The 16,544-nt window shown below is 35.2% G+C and overlaps 1 protein-coding gene across 7 annotated transcripts in view; it reads right to left on the reverse strand.

Moving 5' to 3' along the window:
* Positions 1 to 16,544, reverse strand: part of LOC104854354 (ankyrin repeat domain-containing protein 26) — a 105,552-nt gene that overhangs the window by 48,625 nt on the left and 40,383 nt on the right. For 6 of the 7 annotated variants that reach the window (XM_010612847.3, XM_010612852.3, XM_010612849.3 and 3 more), the window contains 4 exons: positions 9,393 to 9,559; positions 3,477 to 3,647; positions 1,602 to 1,635; positions 1,169 to 1,310 (listed from right to left, as the gene is read on the reverse strand). In XM_010612847.3, the coding sequence (XP_010611149.1) occupies positions 1,169 to 1,310; positions 1,602 to 1,635; positions 3,477 to 3,647; positions 9,393 to 9,559 (514 nt within the window). The remainder of the gene's footprint in view (positions 1 to 1,168; positions 1,311 to 1,601; positions 1,636 to 3,476; positions 3,648 to 9,392; positions 9,560 to 16,544) is intronic. The other variant, XM_010612848.3, reaches the window with a different exon arrangement.

Below are 16,544 nucleotides of genomic sequence, written 5' to 3' on the forward strand. Positions count from 1 at the left end.
CAATGTACAATTGAACAAGTACATAAATCAGACATTCAAAACTCAAAACTTCTGCTTTCCAAAAAATACTATTGAGAATAAAAGTCAAACCACAAAATGGGGGGAAAAATCCTTGCAAAACATATAGCCAATGAAGGAACAGTATCTACCACATAGAACAAATTCTTAAAATCCAACAAATAAAAATCTAATTTTTTTTGAAAAGACAATTTGCCAAAGGTGATATACAAAAAATAAACAGGTAGATATATATTTCTATACTAGTCAATACTAGTCAAAAGGGTGATGCCCATTAAAATCATACTAATATACACAACTATTAGAATGACTACACACATACTGAGAGGCAACACTATGTGTTGAAGAAGATATAGAGGAATTGGCACTCTCATATATCACTAATGGCTATGGAAGGTGGTACAAACACTCTGCAAAAACAATTTGGCAGTTTTTCAATAAGAGAATACAAAGGAGCATTAGGAGACTTTGGTGGGTGACAGACTTGTTAGCTATCTTGACTGTGGTGATTAAATGTGCTTAATACATGTCAAAACTTATCATTATCATTATCGTAGCCTTTACATATGCACAGTTCATGATATTTCAAGCTACTGAAAACAGAGAGTTTGCAAGAACAAACATCTAAGCCAGCAACTGGGCCATAGTGTGTGGGATGAAGATGGAGTGAGAGCTTTAATCTTATAGCAGCAAGAAGTAACAGGTTTTCAGCAAGGGTTTAACAGGATTGGGTCTAAATCTTTAAAAAGACATAATTATGGTTACAGAGCAGACCTTGGTTTCAGGAGTTAGGTTATCAAAGAAAACAGATCTAATTAAAGTATTGCAGGTAGAGATTATGGTTTCCTAACCTGATAATAATGAAGGCACAGAAGAGAAGCAAAGTCATCAAAAAGTCTGGAAGTGTCACTCACACTGAGAGAAAAATGCATTAGAAATGGTTGTTGCTCTGTGGCTGGAGTGTACAATACCTCTCATTGCATCCTAATAGAAAGCATGATTTGGCACAATATTATCTGGCAAATGTACAATAATACAAATAATACGTTTGCTACCATAATATATCTGTGCTCGATGGCACAGTGCTGAGCAATGGGTGTATTCACTACTATAATATCCAGAATTCTCTGCATTTTTACAGTGGTCCTACCTTTACATTCCATTCTAAGTTGTTCAAATAGCAGCAAAATATTCTCATACTTAGGGTAAAGTAATTCACAATCCTCTGAGGCTGTTTCAGATGACTGAGATAAGTCATCAAAGTCATTCACACCATCTATTTGCTCTTTGACCTATAAAATAAATAATGTTATTTCAAAATGTCCCCCAAATATTTGTATCATGTATTAAATATACAGAAGTAGTCAATATTCTCTTCTTATACAAGCAGAAACAAAATGACTGGCTACTATTTCTTAATCACTTTTTCAATGTAAATGTCTTCACGTAACAAAAGATTCTCTATTTTTTCACTTTACTTTTTATAATGTATCTTTAAAACTATATATTTGTATTATTACAATATATCACTTTGCTGTTCATGTTATATTTTCAATACTACTTTTGATTATTTTTTACAATACCTTGCTGTTTTCATTAGATGTTTTCTTTATGGACCTAAAAGAAAAATAAAAAACAAAAACAAAAATAAAACAACCTGCACAATACTTTCAGGCAAATACTGAATGTGTAAAACACAAAGAATACCTAAAACTACTGTTTTTTATATAAAATTTCAGCATTTGTAATTTATTTCTCTTGTTGATGGCATTTACAGGCTATTTAAAATATGATGATTTTCTAGAAGGGGTATTCAACTATAAACAAAGGTAACACTTTCGCAACAAAGACTACTACTAACTACTACTAATAACAAATAATTACATTTAGATTAACTTTCTTACAGTCAAAGCAAAAGAAAAATGTTACACTATTTGATAGAAAAAAATATACCATTTTGTTACTATCATTTTTAATAAAACCAAAACCAAACTTTTACAGGCACTTAAAACCACTTAGAAAATATTACTTAAGTCATTATAGGAAGGAAACCCTTTTTAAATGATGATAAGAGCTAACTTTTCAGACCCTACTATGTAACTTCTAGGCATTGTTCTAAGCACTATACATGTGTTAAAAACAATTCTGTGAGGTAGGTAACATATTATTTTATAGAGGAATAAACTAGGTGAAGATAGGCCAAGTAACTTGCCCAAGTTCATAGAGGTGCTAAGAATTTAAATCCAGAGCTGGACGTGGTGGTGCATGCCTGTAATCCCAGCGCTTGGGAGGCTGAGGCAGGAGGATCACTGGGAGTTCAGAGACCAGCCTGGGCTACATAGTGAGTTCCAGATCAGACTCAACTACATAGTGAGACCCTGTCTCAAAATACCAAAAAAAAAAAAAAAAAGAATTTAAATCCAGGAATGTGTTTCACAGTACAGTAAACCCCCAAAATTCATTGGGATGCATTCTTAGAGCAACAGGAATTGTGAAAAACTGTGAATTTCAAATATGGTCAGAAAAATGCCTATAAATTCCTGTCTTTATAACTTAAACCCTAAATATGCTATGTCTCCCACAGTTATGTAATTTAATGAAATAATGAAGGCTTAGAAAGTGCAAGGTATTTCGGTGGCATCTTAGGGATCTTAGGGCTTTAAGAACAAAATAGAGAACGCTGTTATGATGCCAGAATGCTGGTGTATCTGCCAGAAATGGGTTACAGGACAGCAGCTAATTAGCAGTAAGGAGAACTTATTAATGCTCTTGGATTGGCTCCTTGCAAACCTCTCTCCAAAAAAAAAGTTGCCGAGGATATTCCGTGAAATTGGTGGGTGTTTCTTCGATCAACTATTAGTTCGTCTCTAAGTAAAAGTTCCTCAATGACTGAGGCCGTGAACTCTGAACTGAGACTTCGCAGGGGTATACTGTATGTTGTGAAATATTTATATTCATGTGTTTAGTATTTTTAAGTGACATCACATGAACATTTCCCACCAGCTTGAAGCACTGGTGGTACATGCATGATTGTCTCACTGGGCAGATTGGTCAGTCATGCATGTATGGCCTGTTGTGAATGTGTTGACTTGTATTATCATCTGTTTCTGGATCTTGCAAATATTTCTAAAAATTCCAGTATGCAAAATCTTCTTAAAACAAAAAACTCTTAAACTTCACATTCTTCTTCAGTAACACCTATTTCCCCAGCCATTCCAATAAATGTTTCTGAGGCACTGTCCACATTTGTCCACAGTAGTCAGCTTCCAGTGTGAGCATTGTTGAAACTGCTCCTTGTCAAATTTACTTGTCCTACCTTAACCAACCTTTCAGCAGCAATGATGTGGCTGAATATTCTCTTGCTTTCCCTGTTGACAACACTGTTGTTTTATTTCCAGAAAAAGTAATTCCTGCTAACATTCCTTTCAAGGAAAATAAAAAATTTACAGGTAATTTACCTTTCTTCATTTTCATTTGAATCATGTAAGCTGTAACTACCCTTCACTTGTAGTAGGCCACCAGGAAGGGAATTGGCCTCCTCAAACACTGGGGATATCATAGATTCTGTGGAGCTCCACTGTTCATTTTCATTTTTCTTTATTTCCCTCACAGGCAAGGCAGGACCACTACTTAAAAAAGACATTTGAAAAAAAGTTTTCTAATTAGTCTACTGAAATAATTTTTTAAAAAGCAATATTGGAAAAAATGTCAACACTTCCCAATACTAATTCACTTATGAATTACAAATCAGTTGTAAAGTACTAGCTAAATACAAGAAGATATTTATTCCTTGCTTCAAAAAACAAGTGAATACCAAACAGTACAACGTGATATGAGTTGATAAATGAAAAACTAACTGTATCTGAGCACAAGGAAGACTTTACAGAAGATGGAAAATACGAGAGATCACTAGGCAAAAAAGTAGTGGAAAACCATTCATTTAGAGAATAGAATGTAAGACAAAAATCAGATATATGGCATTAAGGTATTTCTATTTCTTTTGATTGGTGGATTGAGGCTGTTAACATTGATGGTTATAACTGATATGTATTGACTTTTCATTGTTATGTCATTGTCCCGTTGTTGGCTCTTTTTAATTTTTACCTCTCCCTCCCTTAGTTTCTTGCCTTGCCTAATTGATTTGCTCTGTTGGGCCTCATGGTATTGTGACCCCCATTGTCTTTTTCTAAGATATTATTTAGAATTGTTTGTAGTGCTGGTGTGGTATTTATGAATTTTCTCAGGTGTTCTTTGTCATGGAAGTATCTTATTTCCCCATCCATTTTGAAAGGCAGTTTTGCAGGATCAGCCTAGGTTGGAAGCTGTTTTCTCTTAGGGCTTGAAATACCTCACTCCAGGCTCTCCTTGACCTGAGTGTTTGTGTTCAATAACTGCCATTATTCTGATGGGCTTTCCTTTCCTTGGGATTTGTTTCTTTTCTCTGCTTGTAGTATTTTGTTCTTCTGTTGGGTTTCTGGGATCTTGACTATTATATGCTCAGGTATAGATTTATTATCATGGCTCATCCAACACTATACTTTCCCATGGTAAATTTCAGTTGCTTTGTAAATTTGTGTAGATGTGTGATAGTGTTTATTGCATAACTATTCTGTTATTCTGAAATTACAGTGATCTGTTGGCAAATCCAGCCTTTTATATTAGGATTAAGTAGTAGGCTAGCATAGAGAAATTATAAAGTCTTATTTCAAACAAAATCGTAACTGTTCAAAATGTTACTTTTATAGACTGTGTATAATGATGGGGGTATTTTGAAGTAAGGTTTTGTCCTCAAGATATTTCCCCAATTTCTTCTCCAATACTCTCATGAGTGTTTTTAAACTCTATTTAAATTCAATATTGTTATATTTAAAAACAAAACCAAAATGTAGCACAAACATAGTCACTTCCATGCCTAAGAGGCCTTTGGTGCTATGTTCTGGTTCAGTGGTCTGTAGAGTGCATCTCTTAACTCTTGGTTCTTTTCAAGCTCCTAAGAAATACCTCGATCATCTTAATAGATGCAGAAAAAGCATTCGACAAAATTCAACACACATTCATAATAAAAACCCTGCAGAAAACTGGAATAGATGATCTTTACTCAACTTGATAAAGGCTATCTATGAAAAACCAACAGCCAACATCTTTTTAAATAGCCCCAAACTGAAAACCATCAAATTAAAATCAGGAAGAAGACAAGGATGCCCACTATCACCACTCCTGTTCAATATTATTTCTGGAAACATTAGCCACAGTAATCAGACAAGAGAAAGAAATTAAAGCAATAAAGATAGGAAAGGAAGAAGTTAAACTGTCATTATTTGCTGAAGTTATGATACTCTACATAGAAGACCCAAAAAACTCTAACAAAAGATTTCTAGACTTAATTGACAGCAGAGTAATTAGATACAAGGTCAACACTCAAAAATCAACAGCCTTCCTGTATACAAATAAAAGACTCACTGAGAGAGAAATTAGGGAAAAAACTTCTTTCACAATAGCATCCAAAAAAATGAAGTATCTAGGAATCAATCTAAGGAAAGAAGCAAAAGACCTCTACACTGAATACTAAAACACTCTGAAAAAAGAGATCAAATATGATATAAGAAAATTGAAAGAGGGCCAGGGATTTGGCTCAGTGGTTGTGGTAACTGCCTCACAAATTCAAGGATCCAAGTTCAATCCTGGGCAACATAAGAAAGAAAGAAAAGAAAGAAAAGAAAGAAAAGAAAGAAAAGAAAGAAAGAAAGAAAGAAAGAAAGAAAGAAAGAAAGAAAGAAAGAAAGAAAGAAAGAAAGAAAGAAAGAAAGAAAGAAAGAAAGAAAGAAAGAAAGAAAGAAAGAAAGAAAGAAAGAGAGAAAGAAAGAAAGAAAGAAAGAAAGAAAGAAAGAAAGAAAGAGACAGAGAGAGAGAGAGAGAGAAAGAAAGAAAGAAAGAAAGAAAGAAAGAAAGAAAGAAAGAAAGATAGAAAGAGACAGAGAGAGAGAGAGAGAGAGAAAGAAAGAAAAAGAAAAGCAAGCAAGCAAGCAGAAAATTGAAAGACATCCCCTGATCCTGGGTACGAATAATCAACATAGTGAAAATGGCCACACTATCAAAACTGCTATACAGAGTCATTGCAATGCTGATTGAAATTCCAACAGTATATTTCACACAACTAGAGAAAATGATACAAAAATTAATTTGGAACCAGAAGAGACCTAGACTAGCAAAAGCCATTCTAGGCAACAGAGATGTGGCAGGGGGTATCACAATCCCCAACTTGAAACTATGATAAAAACTTGGAAACAGCATGGTAGTGGCAAAGAAAAAGACCTAAGGATCAGTGGAATACATTGGAAGATACAAAAACAACTCCAGATGTACTCAGCTACCTCATCTTTGACACAAGAGCCAACCATCCTCACTGGAGGAAAGATAGCCTCTTTAAAAAATGGTGTTGGAAAAAGTGGATTTCAACCTGCCAAAAATTAAAACTAGACCCTTATCTTTCATCATGCACTAAACAAAAATCCAAGTGGATTAAAGATATAAATATTAAAGCAGAAGCACTAAACTTGCTGGAAGATAAGTTAGGCAGAACTCTCAAAGACACTGGCATAAGAAAAGACTTTATGAACAAATCCTCAGTAGCAAGGAACTAGCAAAGAATCAACAACCGGGATATCATCTTATTAAAAAGCTTCTGCACTGCAAAGGAAAGCACCAACAGAGATAAGAGACAACCTACAATGCGGGAAAAAAATTTTAACAGTTGCTCCTCAGACAAAGGACTATTATGTAGAATATATAAAGAACTCAAAAAAGTCAGATCCCCAAATATAAAGTCCCAATTCAAAAGTGGGCATCTGAAATGAAAAGACATTTCTCAGACAAAGAAGTAAAAGCAGCAAATAAAAATGTTTGAAAAAATGTTCCACATCACTGGTCATTCGAGAGATGCAGATGAAAACAACCCTGAGATTCTACCCCACCTTAGAAAGAATGGCTATCAAGAAATCAACCAATAATAAATGTTGGTGGGATTGTGGGGAGAAAGAAACCCTTCTCCATTGTTCGTGGGAGTGTAGACTGGTACAACCATTGTGGAAATTAATATGGACATACCTCAAAGAACGAGGACTAGAGGTTCTATTTGACCCAGTTATCCCTCTGCTGGATATCTTTCCAAACAACTAAAGGAATCATCCCATAGTGCTATATGCACATCCATGTTTATAGCAGCACAGTTTGCAATAGCTAAAATTGGAAACAGCCCAATTGCCCATCAGGTGGAGACTGGGTAGAGAAGATGTGGTATTTCTATAAAATGGAGTACTACTCAGCCACAAAGAATGAGAAACTACAGTCAATCATAGGAAAATGGATGCATATTAAGACCATGCTCTTAAGTGAAATAAATAAGACACATGTGTACATACGGAATAGTTTCTCTGGGGAGAAAAACTAAAATGTAAATAAGATCCAAATTGTATAATGGACAATGTGAAATAGAAAGAAAAGGGCTAAATGTGTAGGGAAAGTGGGAAGGGTAGGAGAAAAGATATTAGGAAAAAGACAAAATATAAGAAAATGAAAAAATGGAAACAAAGTCTTTTTCAATAGGTTGGAGGGGGTGAAGCGAGGGCAGGGTTATGGGGAAAAAAACAGAACCAAGATCTGTCATGTAAAGGTATGAGATCCCAATGATAAATATAACTATACTGTATACTTTAAAAGTACCAATAAACTCAATGAGAAAAAGAAAACACAAATTCTACTTGAGAGTGAAGTATATAATTAATAGCAAAAAATAAGACAGAAAATATACAGTGTGTTAGAAGAAGGAAACTATTTTAGAAACTGAATTTTTGTAACATATATGGAGTCACTGCTGAAAAATATAATGCAATGCAGCATCTTTAAAAAGGATACTGACATGCACAAAAGGAGCCTTTAAAAGAAAGACTTGGTACATTAGCAGCAAACTTGGGTTTAGCATAAGGGTCAACAAATAAGTACCTATGGAGAAAATCTATCCTACTACCTGTTTTTGTAAACAAATTTGTGTGTGTGTGTGCGTGTGTGTGTGTGTGTATGTGGTGCTGGGGATGGAACCCATGGCCTCTTGCACCCTAGACAAGTGCTCTACCACTAAACTATCCCTCAGTCCTGTAAATAAACAGTATTGATATGTAGCCACACTCATTCATTTATCGCCTACTCCAGACTCTGGATTACCACAAGACAGGTTTCATGCCACAAAGCCTAAAATAGTTACTATTTGGATCTTTGAACACACACACACACACACACACACACACACACACACACACACACAAATCAATTCCTGGTTTATTATATGCAAGAACCTTTGATGGCACTTTTAAGTGGTTTTACCCAGTATACTGAAAACTAATGTATCACAGATTCTCATGCAATCCCTTAACAATAGTCAGATGAATGTGATGGTCCAGATTAGAGCAATTATGTCCTGAGAACAAAAAACATGTCTAGTAGCTACTAATTTGTTTGGTCATGAGATAAGAGTATCAGTGCAACACACGCCTTCCTTTTGCAACTCAGCACATATTATAAATATTACAACAAAATTTGCTGAAGATATATTGTTAAACTAGATGCTTTAAATACACTTTGTGAAATAATCAGAATGAATGTTACATTATTTTATAGATAAAACGATTGAACTATTTCCTTACTGTTAAGTATTTAGACTATCTCCAACTTTATGAAAATGCTAAAAATACCTTTTAATGTACAAATGTACATATGTAACATATTTATATAAGTATTATCTACATGTTACACACCCTTAATGTTCATGTTATATATATATGTTAAGTATATACACTCACCTATTTTAGTTTATAGGTGATTTGTGGTAAAGATCTTTAATACCTATGTGCATGTGTATGCTTACAAGTTATGTTTTCCTCTTCCATAAGGATTTTACCCCAGAAAAGAGGGTGTTAGATTAAGATAATGACATAGTTGGATTTTTTTTCTGTGGTACTGGGGATTAAACTCAAGACCTTGAGCTTGGGAGGCAGGCATGGTGCTAAATCCCTGGTCCTGAAATTTTATTAATGCTACTAAATTACCCTTCAAAAAGTACTTAATAATTTTATTTACTAACAGTGTGTGACATGTCTGTATCATCACACTGGCCAAATCTTTTAGTTTTTAAATCAAATTTTTATCAATATAATTGGAAAAAATGGTATCTAACATATTTTTCTCACTTTCTGACAGCCATACAAAGCTGAATCTCTCTGGTAAAAGCATGTAATTTCTTAATCACAAATACTGGCTCAAATTAGAATTAGTTTCATAGAACAGTAAGAACTATCTACAATAAAGTATTTCCATAGTCTTACCTATCATGTTCTTCATTCTCCTTAATAGGAAATTGCTGGTTATCATTTTTTCCATTCTTTCTTTGTTGAATGAACCCATCATCACCATTAGTAGTGGTAACAATGCCACTGAACTCATTTTCTGATACTTCCATGTCATTATGTATTTGCTTCCTGTTTCCTTCAACCTTTCAAGAAAGTTTGATATAAAGGATAACATACTTTTTACTTGATTTTTACTGAATTTTTATTCATTGTTTTTTGTTCATTTATTTTTATCACTTGACTTAGTTCAGTTGTCATTATTTCAGTCCATAGAAATATTTTTTTTCTTTTTCTGCAGTACTGGTGACAGAACCCAAGCACTTCACATTGAACTACATCCTCAACCATTTATTTGTTTGTTTGTTTGTTTACTTGATACCAGAGGTCAAACTTGGGACCTTGTGTTTGAAAGGCAGGCAGTGGAACCACTGAGCTAAATCCCTTCAACCCCTTATTTTTTTACTTTCAGACAGGATGTTACTAGGCTCAAGTTGCTGAAGCTGGGCTCAAACTTATGACTCTTTTGCCTTAGCTTCCCAAAGCACTAGGAGTACAGCTATGTGCCACCATACTTGATGGATTAAAAGACAATTGTGTCTACTTTATTATTACAGGCCATTGATTTATTTTTTTGTAAATTCTGCTCCATTTCTGTTTGAGTGGGAAAAAAAATTCCAGATTTCAAAAAGGACTAATTTTATGCTTTTATTTTCATTCACTTTGCTATCCAACACTTCCATTCCCTGTAAGATTGGTAGAAGCAAAAAGGAAAAGACAAAGTGTGTTTTCTTCTGTCTTAGAGAATGTGCTATTGTGGGGCTTTCAGTAACAAAAGGACACTTACATTTTCTGCATTTCCAATTGGATACAGAACTGGGATTTCAAGACAGTGCAGGTACTCACTGAAATATATACTTAAACCAAATTTGGACACAACACAAGAAGTACAGGAGTAATTCAGCTTAAATGATCCCTGCAAAGCTTCTCTGTGGCATTGCCCTGCATTTTATGGCACCAAAAGAGGTGATATATTTCCATATGGGTGGACCTGACAAATTGCCAGATGAATTCATCAAATCAATCCAGTAAATTACAAGTGTGATTTTTGGCAAAATGATGGAATGACTGTATGAGAAGCCACATCTACTTTTAAAGAATATCTCTAGATTTTTGTTTGTCAATGAAATAAGCGAACTTCAGAACTTAGTTTGCTTCATAGGAGTCCAACACCAAATTTCTGACTGAGGATTTATGTTACTCATGATAAAATTATGTATGTCCAAACTTACCAAACTTTATAAAACAACTTAATGTGAAGGGCTGATTTAACAGAAACAAAATTTAAGAATAGTAATAAAAAGTATGTAGAAGGATATATCATAGGTTTGTCAAAATCACCTGAAGTGGTCATCTTGGAATTATACATTCCAATGACCTGAGTATAAAAGTTAAACTTGTATACATGAAAGTATAACAGATGAACTTATATTGTAAAGATATATATTTTATATCTTTTCTCACCTATTGTTTCTTTTCCATCTCAGTCCTCTTTTATAGTTTAAACATAATAAATGCAATTTATTCTTAAGCCAGTAGAATAATAAAACCCTAGAGCTTATCATTTTTTTAAGCAACTTCCTTTATGCTTACCTTGATTCAGATCACAAGGCTAAATTAGTTTCCAAGGTTACATGCAACTTGGGAGACTCATAGAAAGACTGATGAAGGACTGAATAAACATAACAATTCCTGAATTCATATTACTTAGATAGCAGAAATTATCTATTTCTAGACGCATTTTTATATTTAGATAACCCCAATTTATACATAAGCTTTTCATTAGTAGAAAATTAGAATGTAACTGGTAAATTTTTTTTAATGAAAAAATGGAAATAAAGTGTTTGTAAATGGGGAGGGGAGGAAGGGGTGAAGGGAGGGCAGGAACAAGGGGAAAAAACGAGAACCAAGACCTGTCATGTAAAGGTACAAGATCCCAGTAATGAATGTAACTGTACTGTATACCTAGAATGTACCAATAAACTCAATAAAAAGAAAAAAAATAACTGGTAAATAGAAAAATGGACTAGCAGTATGTGATCTACACTTGCACACTGTGCAAGTGCTCTGCTACTGAGCTATTTCTCAGGCCTTTTTATTTTTAAGACAGGGTTTCACCAAGGTACCCAGGATGGGGTTGCACTTATAATTCTTCTGCCTCAGCCTCTAAATAGCTGAGATTACAAGTGTGGCCCACCATACCTAGTGATTACCTCTTTTTGGGGGGAAGTATTGGGGATTGAACCCAGGATCATCACAGTGAGCTGTAACCCTTTTATAAATTGTTTATACTGAGACAGGGTTTTGCTAAGCTGCTAAGTTGTCCAGGTTGGGCTCATAATTGCCATCTTCCTGCCTGGTCCTCCTACAGTGCTGAGGTAACAGGTCTGAGCAACACACAGCTTACTTAAACTTTCCTTTCTCCAAATCCAAAAACTCTACTTGTAACATGCCTATCTCATACTTAAACCTTTGCTGATCATGCAAGATCACAACAAACATTGGTGAAATCTAGAAGATTATAAGTAACTACTTTGAAAACTTGTACTTAATAAATTGGTAGACTGTAGGAAAAATAGACAGGTGTGTACACACATATGAATTACCAAAACTGAACCAAGAAGGTACTCCAGTAACAAGCTATGAAATTCACGCAGGAAACAAAACAAAACAAAACAAATCCCCCAAAACTATCAACTAAGAAAAACCCAGGACCTGATGGATTCACTGCTGAATTCTTCAAGAACGTTACGGAGGATTCAATGTTGACACACTTCAAACTTTTCAATGAAACTGAAAGGGAAGGAGTACTGTCTAACTCATACTTTGATGCTAGTAATAACCTGTTATCAAAACCTGACAAGAACTTCACAAAAAAGAAAACTACACACCAATCTCTTCAATGAATATAGATGCAAAAATCCTCCCCAAGAAACTGGCAAACAGAATGCAGCAAATCATTAAAAAGATCATACATCATGACCAAATTGGCTTCATGCCCAGGATGCAAAGATGGTTAAATATATAAAGTTTACATACAACATAAACATAAGCAAGGATAAAAACCACAAGGTCATCTCAACAGATACAGAAAAAGTCTCTGACAAAATCCAACATCTATTTACAATAAATACCCTGAACAAAATAAAATATACATAGAAAGACTTAAAGCAACTCAATAAAAGCCATTTATGACAAATCCACTGTCAACGTCAGACTAAACGGGGAAAAACTAGAAGCTTTTCTCCAAAAATCAGGAACAGAAGAAAGTTTTCACTCTTACCGCTGCTGTTCAATACAGTACTTGAAACATTAGCCAGAGCAGAAAGGAAAGAGAAGAAATTAAAAGGATATACACAGCAAAGGAAGAAGTCAAACTATCCTTCTTTGCAGATGACATGATCCTGTACATAGAAGTCTTAAAAATTTTCACCAAACGACTCATGAAATAAACAAGTTTCACAAAGAAGAAAGATACATAAAGCAACACACACAATCAGTAGCATTCCTGTACATAAATAATGAACACACTAAGAAAGTCATTAGTAAAACAATACCATTCGAATAGCTTCAAAAAAATTAAATAACTGGTATTAACTTAACAAAGGCTGTAATACTCTGAGAAAGGAGATCACAGACACTAGAAAATGGAAACACATCCTCCGTTCCCAAACAGGACAAACTAATATTGTCCAAATGGCCATATTACCAAAAGTAACTTATAGATTGAATGCAATTTAAATGAAAATAGCAACAGCATTCTTCACAGAAATAGAAAAAACAATCCTAAAATTTATATGGAACCAGAAGAGAGGCATAATAATCCCAGAGCTAAACTATATTACAAATTAAAAATGATTAAAAACAGCATGGTACTGGCATAAAAACAAACACATAGATCAATGGAACAGAACAGAGGATGCTGAAATACCCTCGAGCACATGGAGAATCTCATCTTGGACAAAGGTGCCAAAAACATATACTGGAAGAAAGACAGCCTCTTTAACAAATGGTGTGGGAAAACTGGTTAACCACATGCAGAAGACTGACTCCAGATCTGTATCTCTAACTATGCACTAAAATAAAAATGGGTCAAACACATGGATTTTAAAACAGAACAATCTGCTGGAAGATAAAAGGGGTTAAATTCTTGAAGACATAGGCATAGGCAAGGACATTCTGAACAGAACTCTAATGCACAAGAAATAACGCCAAGAATCAACAAATGTGACCTGGTTATCTTCCTGATAGGTATCTTTCCCAAAGAGCTTAAGAAATCACAAGATAGTGATACATGTATAGAAAGAAATGTTTATAGCAGCACAGTTCATTAAGAGCCAAATCCTGGAAGCAGCCTGTATACCCATCAACAGATGACTGGATAAAGAAAATGTGGTATCTACATACAATGGAATACTAATTAGCTGTAAAGAATGACAAATTTCACACATTTACAGGAAAACAGATGCACCTGGAAAATATAATGTTGAGTGAAATAAACCATACTAGTTTAAATAATGTATGGGATCTCTCATTTGAGTGAGGTAAAGTAGAAACAAAGAAAATGATAAAGAATGGCTAGAGAAGTACAGGGCGTGGATCTCTTGCAATAGGGAAGTGGATACAAGGGCATGGGGTGAGGAGCAGGGGAAGGGGAAATAAGAATAATAAAGATATGCCATGTACTGGAAGCCAATAATCCCAATTAATGTAAACATTGTAAGCTATAAAATGAGCTAAGGCAAATAATATCAATAGGAATGAAAAATGGCATAAGGAAACTGGAGAAGATGGGAGGGGAGGGGACCGCTGGGAAAAGGGTTTTTTAAAAAAGAAACATGCTGTAATATGTACATATAACCATTCTCCAAGTTGACTGTAAACTACAGGAAGTACAAAATGTACTAACAAAATAAAAACATTTTAAAAAGAATCAACAAATACGATTATGTCAAATTAACAAGCTTCTTCACAGCAACAGAGAGAACAGACAACCTACAGAAGGGGAAAAAGTGTCCTCGAACAGAGGAATAATATCTACAATATATAAAAACTCAAGAAAAATTAGACCTCCCAAAATAAAAGTTCCAAAAAAAAAAAAAAAAAAAAAAAAAAAAAAAAAAAAAAAAAAAAAAAACGGGCAACTGAAATGAATAGACCCTTCTCTAAAGAAATACAAATGGCCATTAAGTATGTGGAAAATTGTTCAAAATCACTGGTCTCTAGAGAAATCCAAACTAAAATGACAATGAGACTCTACTCCAGAAAAAGAGTGGCAAACATCAGAACTCAAAAACAAATGCTGGAGAGGCTGTGGGGAGAAAGAGACTGTTCTACATTGTTGGTGTGAGGGTACTAGTATAACTGCCACGTAAATCACTATGGAGATGGCTGGCTTGGACTTGAGATCTCCCTCCACCAGCCAGGGCCAAACTACTGGTCGGCATAGCCTCACTTTTTCCTGAGGGTGCCATTGCTCCTGATCCAGCACCTGGAGGGTAGCATCACTGAGCACACTCCCACCCCCACCCCACCCCGTAGCCCCCATCAGATCCCCTGATTGTGTCAGTCCTTGGACACGCTCACCAGAGGCACGGCTGTATATAAAGGGTGGTGATTGATCCTATTGTGTTCCTGATTATATCAATTGAGATAAACCATAGGGACTGATTTGACAAGTTGTTTCCTCTATTATGAAAATGAGAATGTGTATGAGTCATTAGAGAATCAAAGGCTGGGACACAACAGTATCAGGAAGATTTAATGACCCAGAGATAGAATCAAGGACAACTCAACAGCAAAACTAAAGATGAGAAAACACTTAAGCAAGACACAAAGACAGACTTCCAGTTCACCAATGGCAAAGAGTAGGGCAAAGGATGATGAAAAGTCTAATAGTGAACCTCCAGGACACTCAGAAATCACAGCACAGTAAGTAACAAAACAGATCAATCAAGCTCTAGAAAAATTCAAAACAGAAATAATTTACCAGATAACCATAGAGATGGTGAGCAAAATGAAAGTCATGAATAGTGACTCTAGAACAAAAACTGACAAAAAACAGATGCGCTCAGGAACATAATAGAAACCATGAAGGCCCAGCATAAGAAAGAAATGGAAACAATCAATGCCCAACATACCAAAGAAATGGAATTCATTACACATTCAAACAAATATCCAGGAGATTAAAAACTCGACTGAAAGTGTACGAAACAGAATAAAAGATTGCAAAGATAGAATCTCAGATAATAGAAGATGGATCACAGTGACCTTGAAAAGAGAGCTCTCTTAAAAACAGTAAGGGATCATGAGAAATCGATCCAACAACTCCTAGATGATGCAAAGAACAATAACATAAGACTGAATGTAAGAGTCTAACTGAACTAGAGCGACTGCATGTTGACCAGCAAACGACCTAGAGACTGTTGCTCCCCCCATCCCTTATAGGATAACTGATGATTAATTGTGAATTGTTAGGTAACTGCTTAAAAGTAGCCGGGAAACTAAATGGAAACAGTAGTGAACATAGAGACTCAACATCAATCATGCCACTCTTTACTTGCCTGTAGTTGAATGTTCTGAACATCATAAACTAAGTTTAAATGGAACAATGGATAATCAATCTACTGATCTACGTAACGGTCGAGTATATGACTGATGGCCATCAGTTCAGATCAACTGATTCTTTGCCTTTGTCCCCTTCCTGTAAGTTTTGAGTATAAACCCCCTCCACAGCCCTATATAAAATGGCCTCTGTTTCTGAGCTAGCTGCCTCTCTGAGCTACTTGGCTTCGGGAGTGCCGTCTGGCCAGGCTAATAAAAGTCTATTTGCCAACTTGCCTGGTTTGTTCCTTCCTGGGTGACTCTCGCTGTCCGACAAGCTCCTGGAGCCTTGCTGAGCTTTTGGGCCCAGCACCGTGGAGGCCTCTTGGGAGTTCACGCTCCAGGAGTAAAAGTGAGATTTTAAGTCTTACACTGATAAGAATCCATGAAGTAGCAGGAGAAAATACAAATGACTTTAAAAAAAAATAATGACAGAAAACTTCCCAAACAGAAGGGAAGAATTAGACA

Source organism: Fukomys damarensis, unplaced genomic scaffold (genome assembly GCF_012274545.1).
Source record: "Fukomys damarensis isolate Sample0158 unplaced genomic scaffold, DMR_v1.0_HiC HiC_scaffold_17, whole genome shotgun sequence".
In the NCBI taxonomy this organism is placed as follows: domain Eukaryota; kingdom Metazoa; phylum Chordata; class Mammalia; order Rodentia; family Bathyergidae; genus Fukomys; species Fukomys damarensis.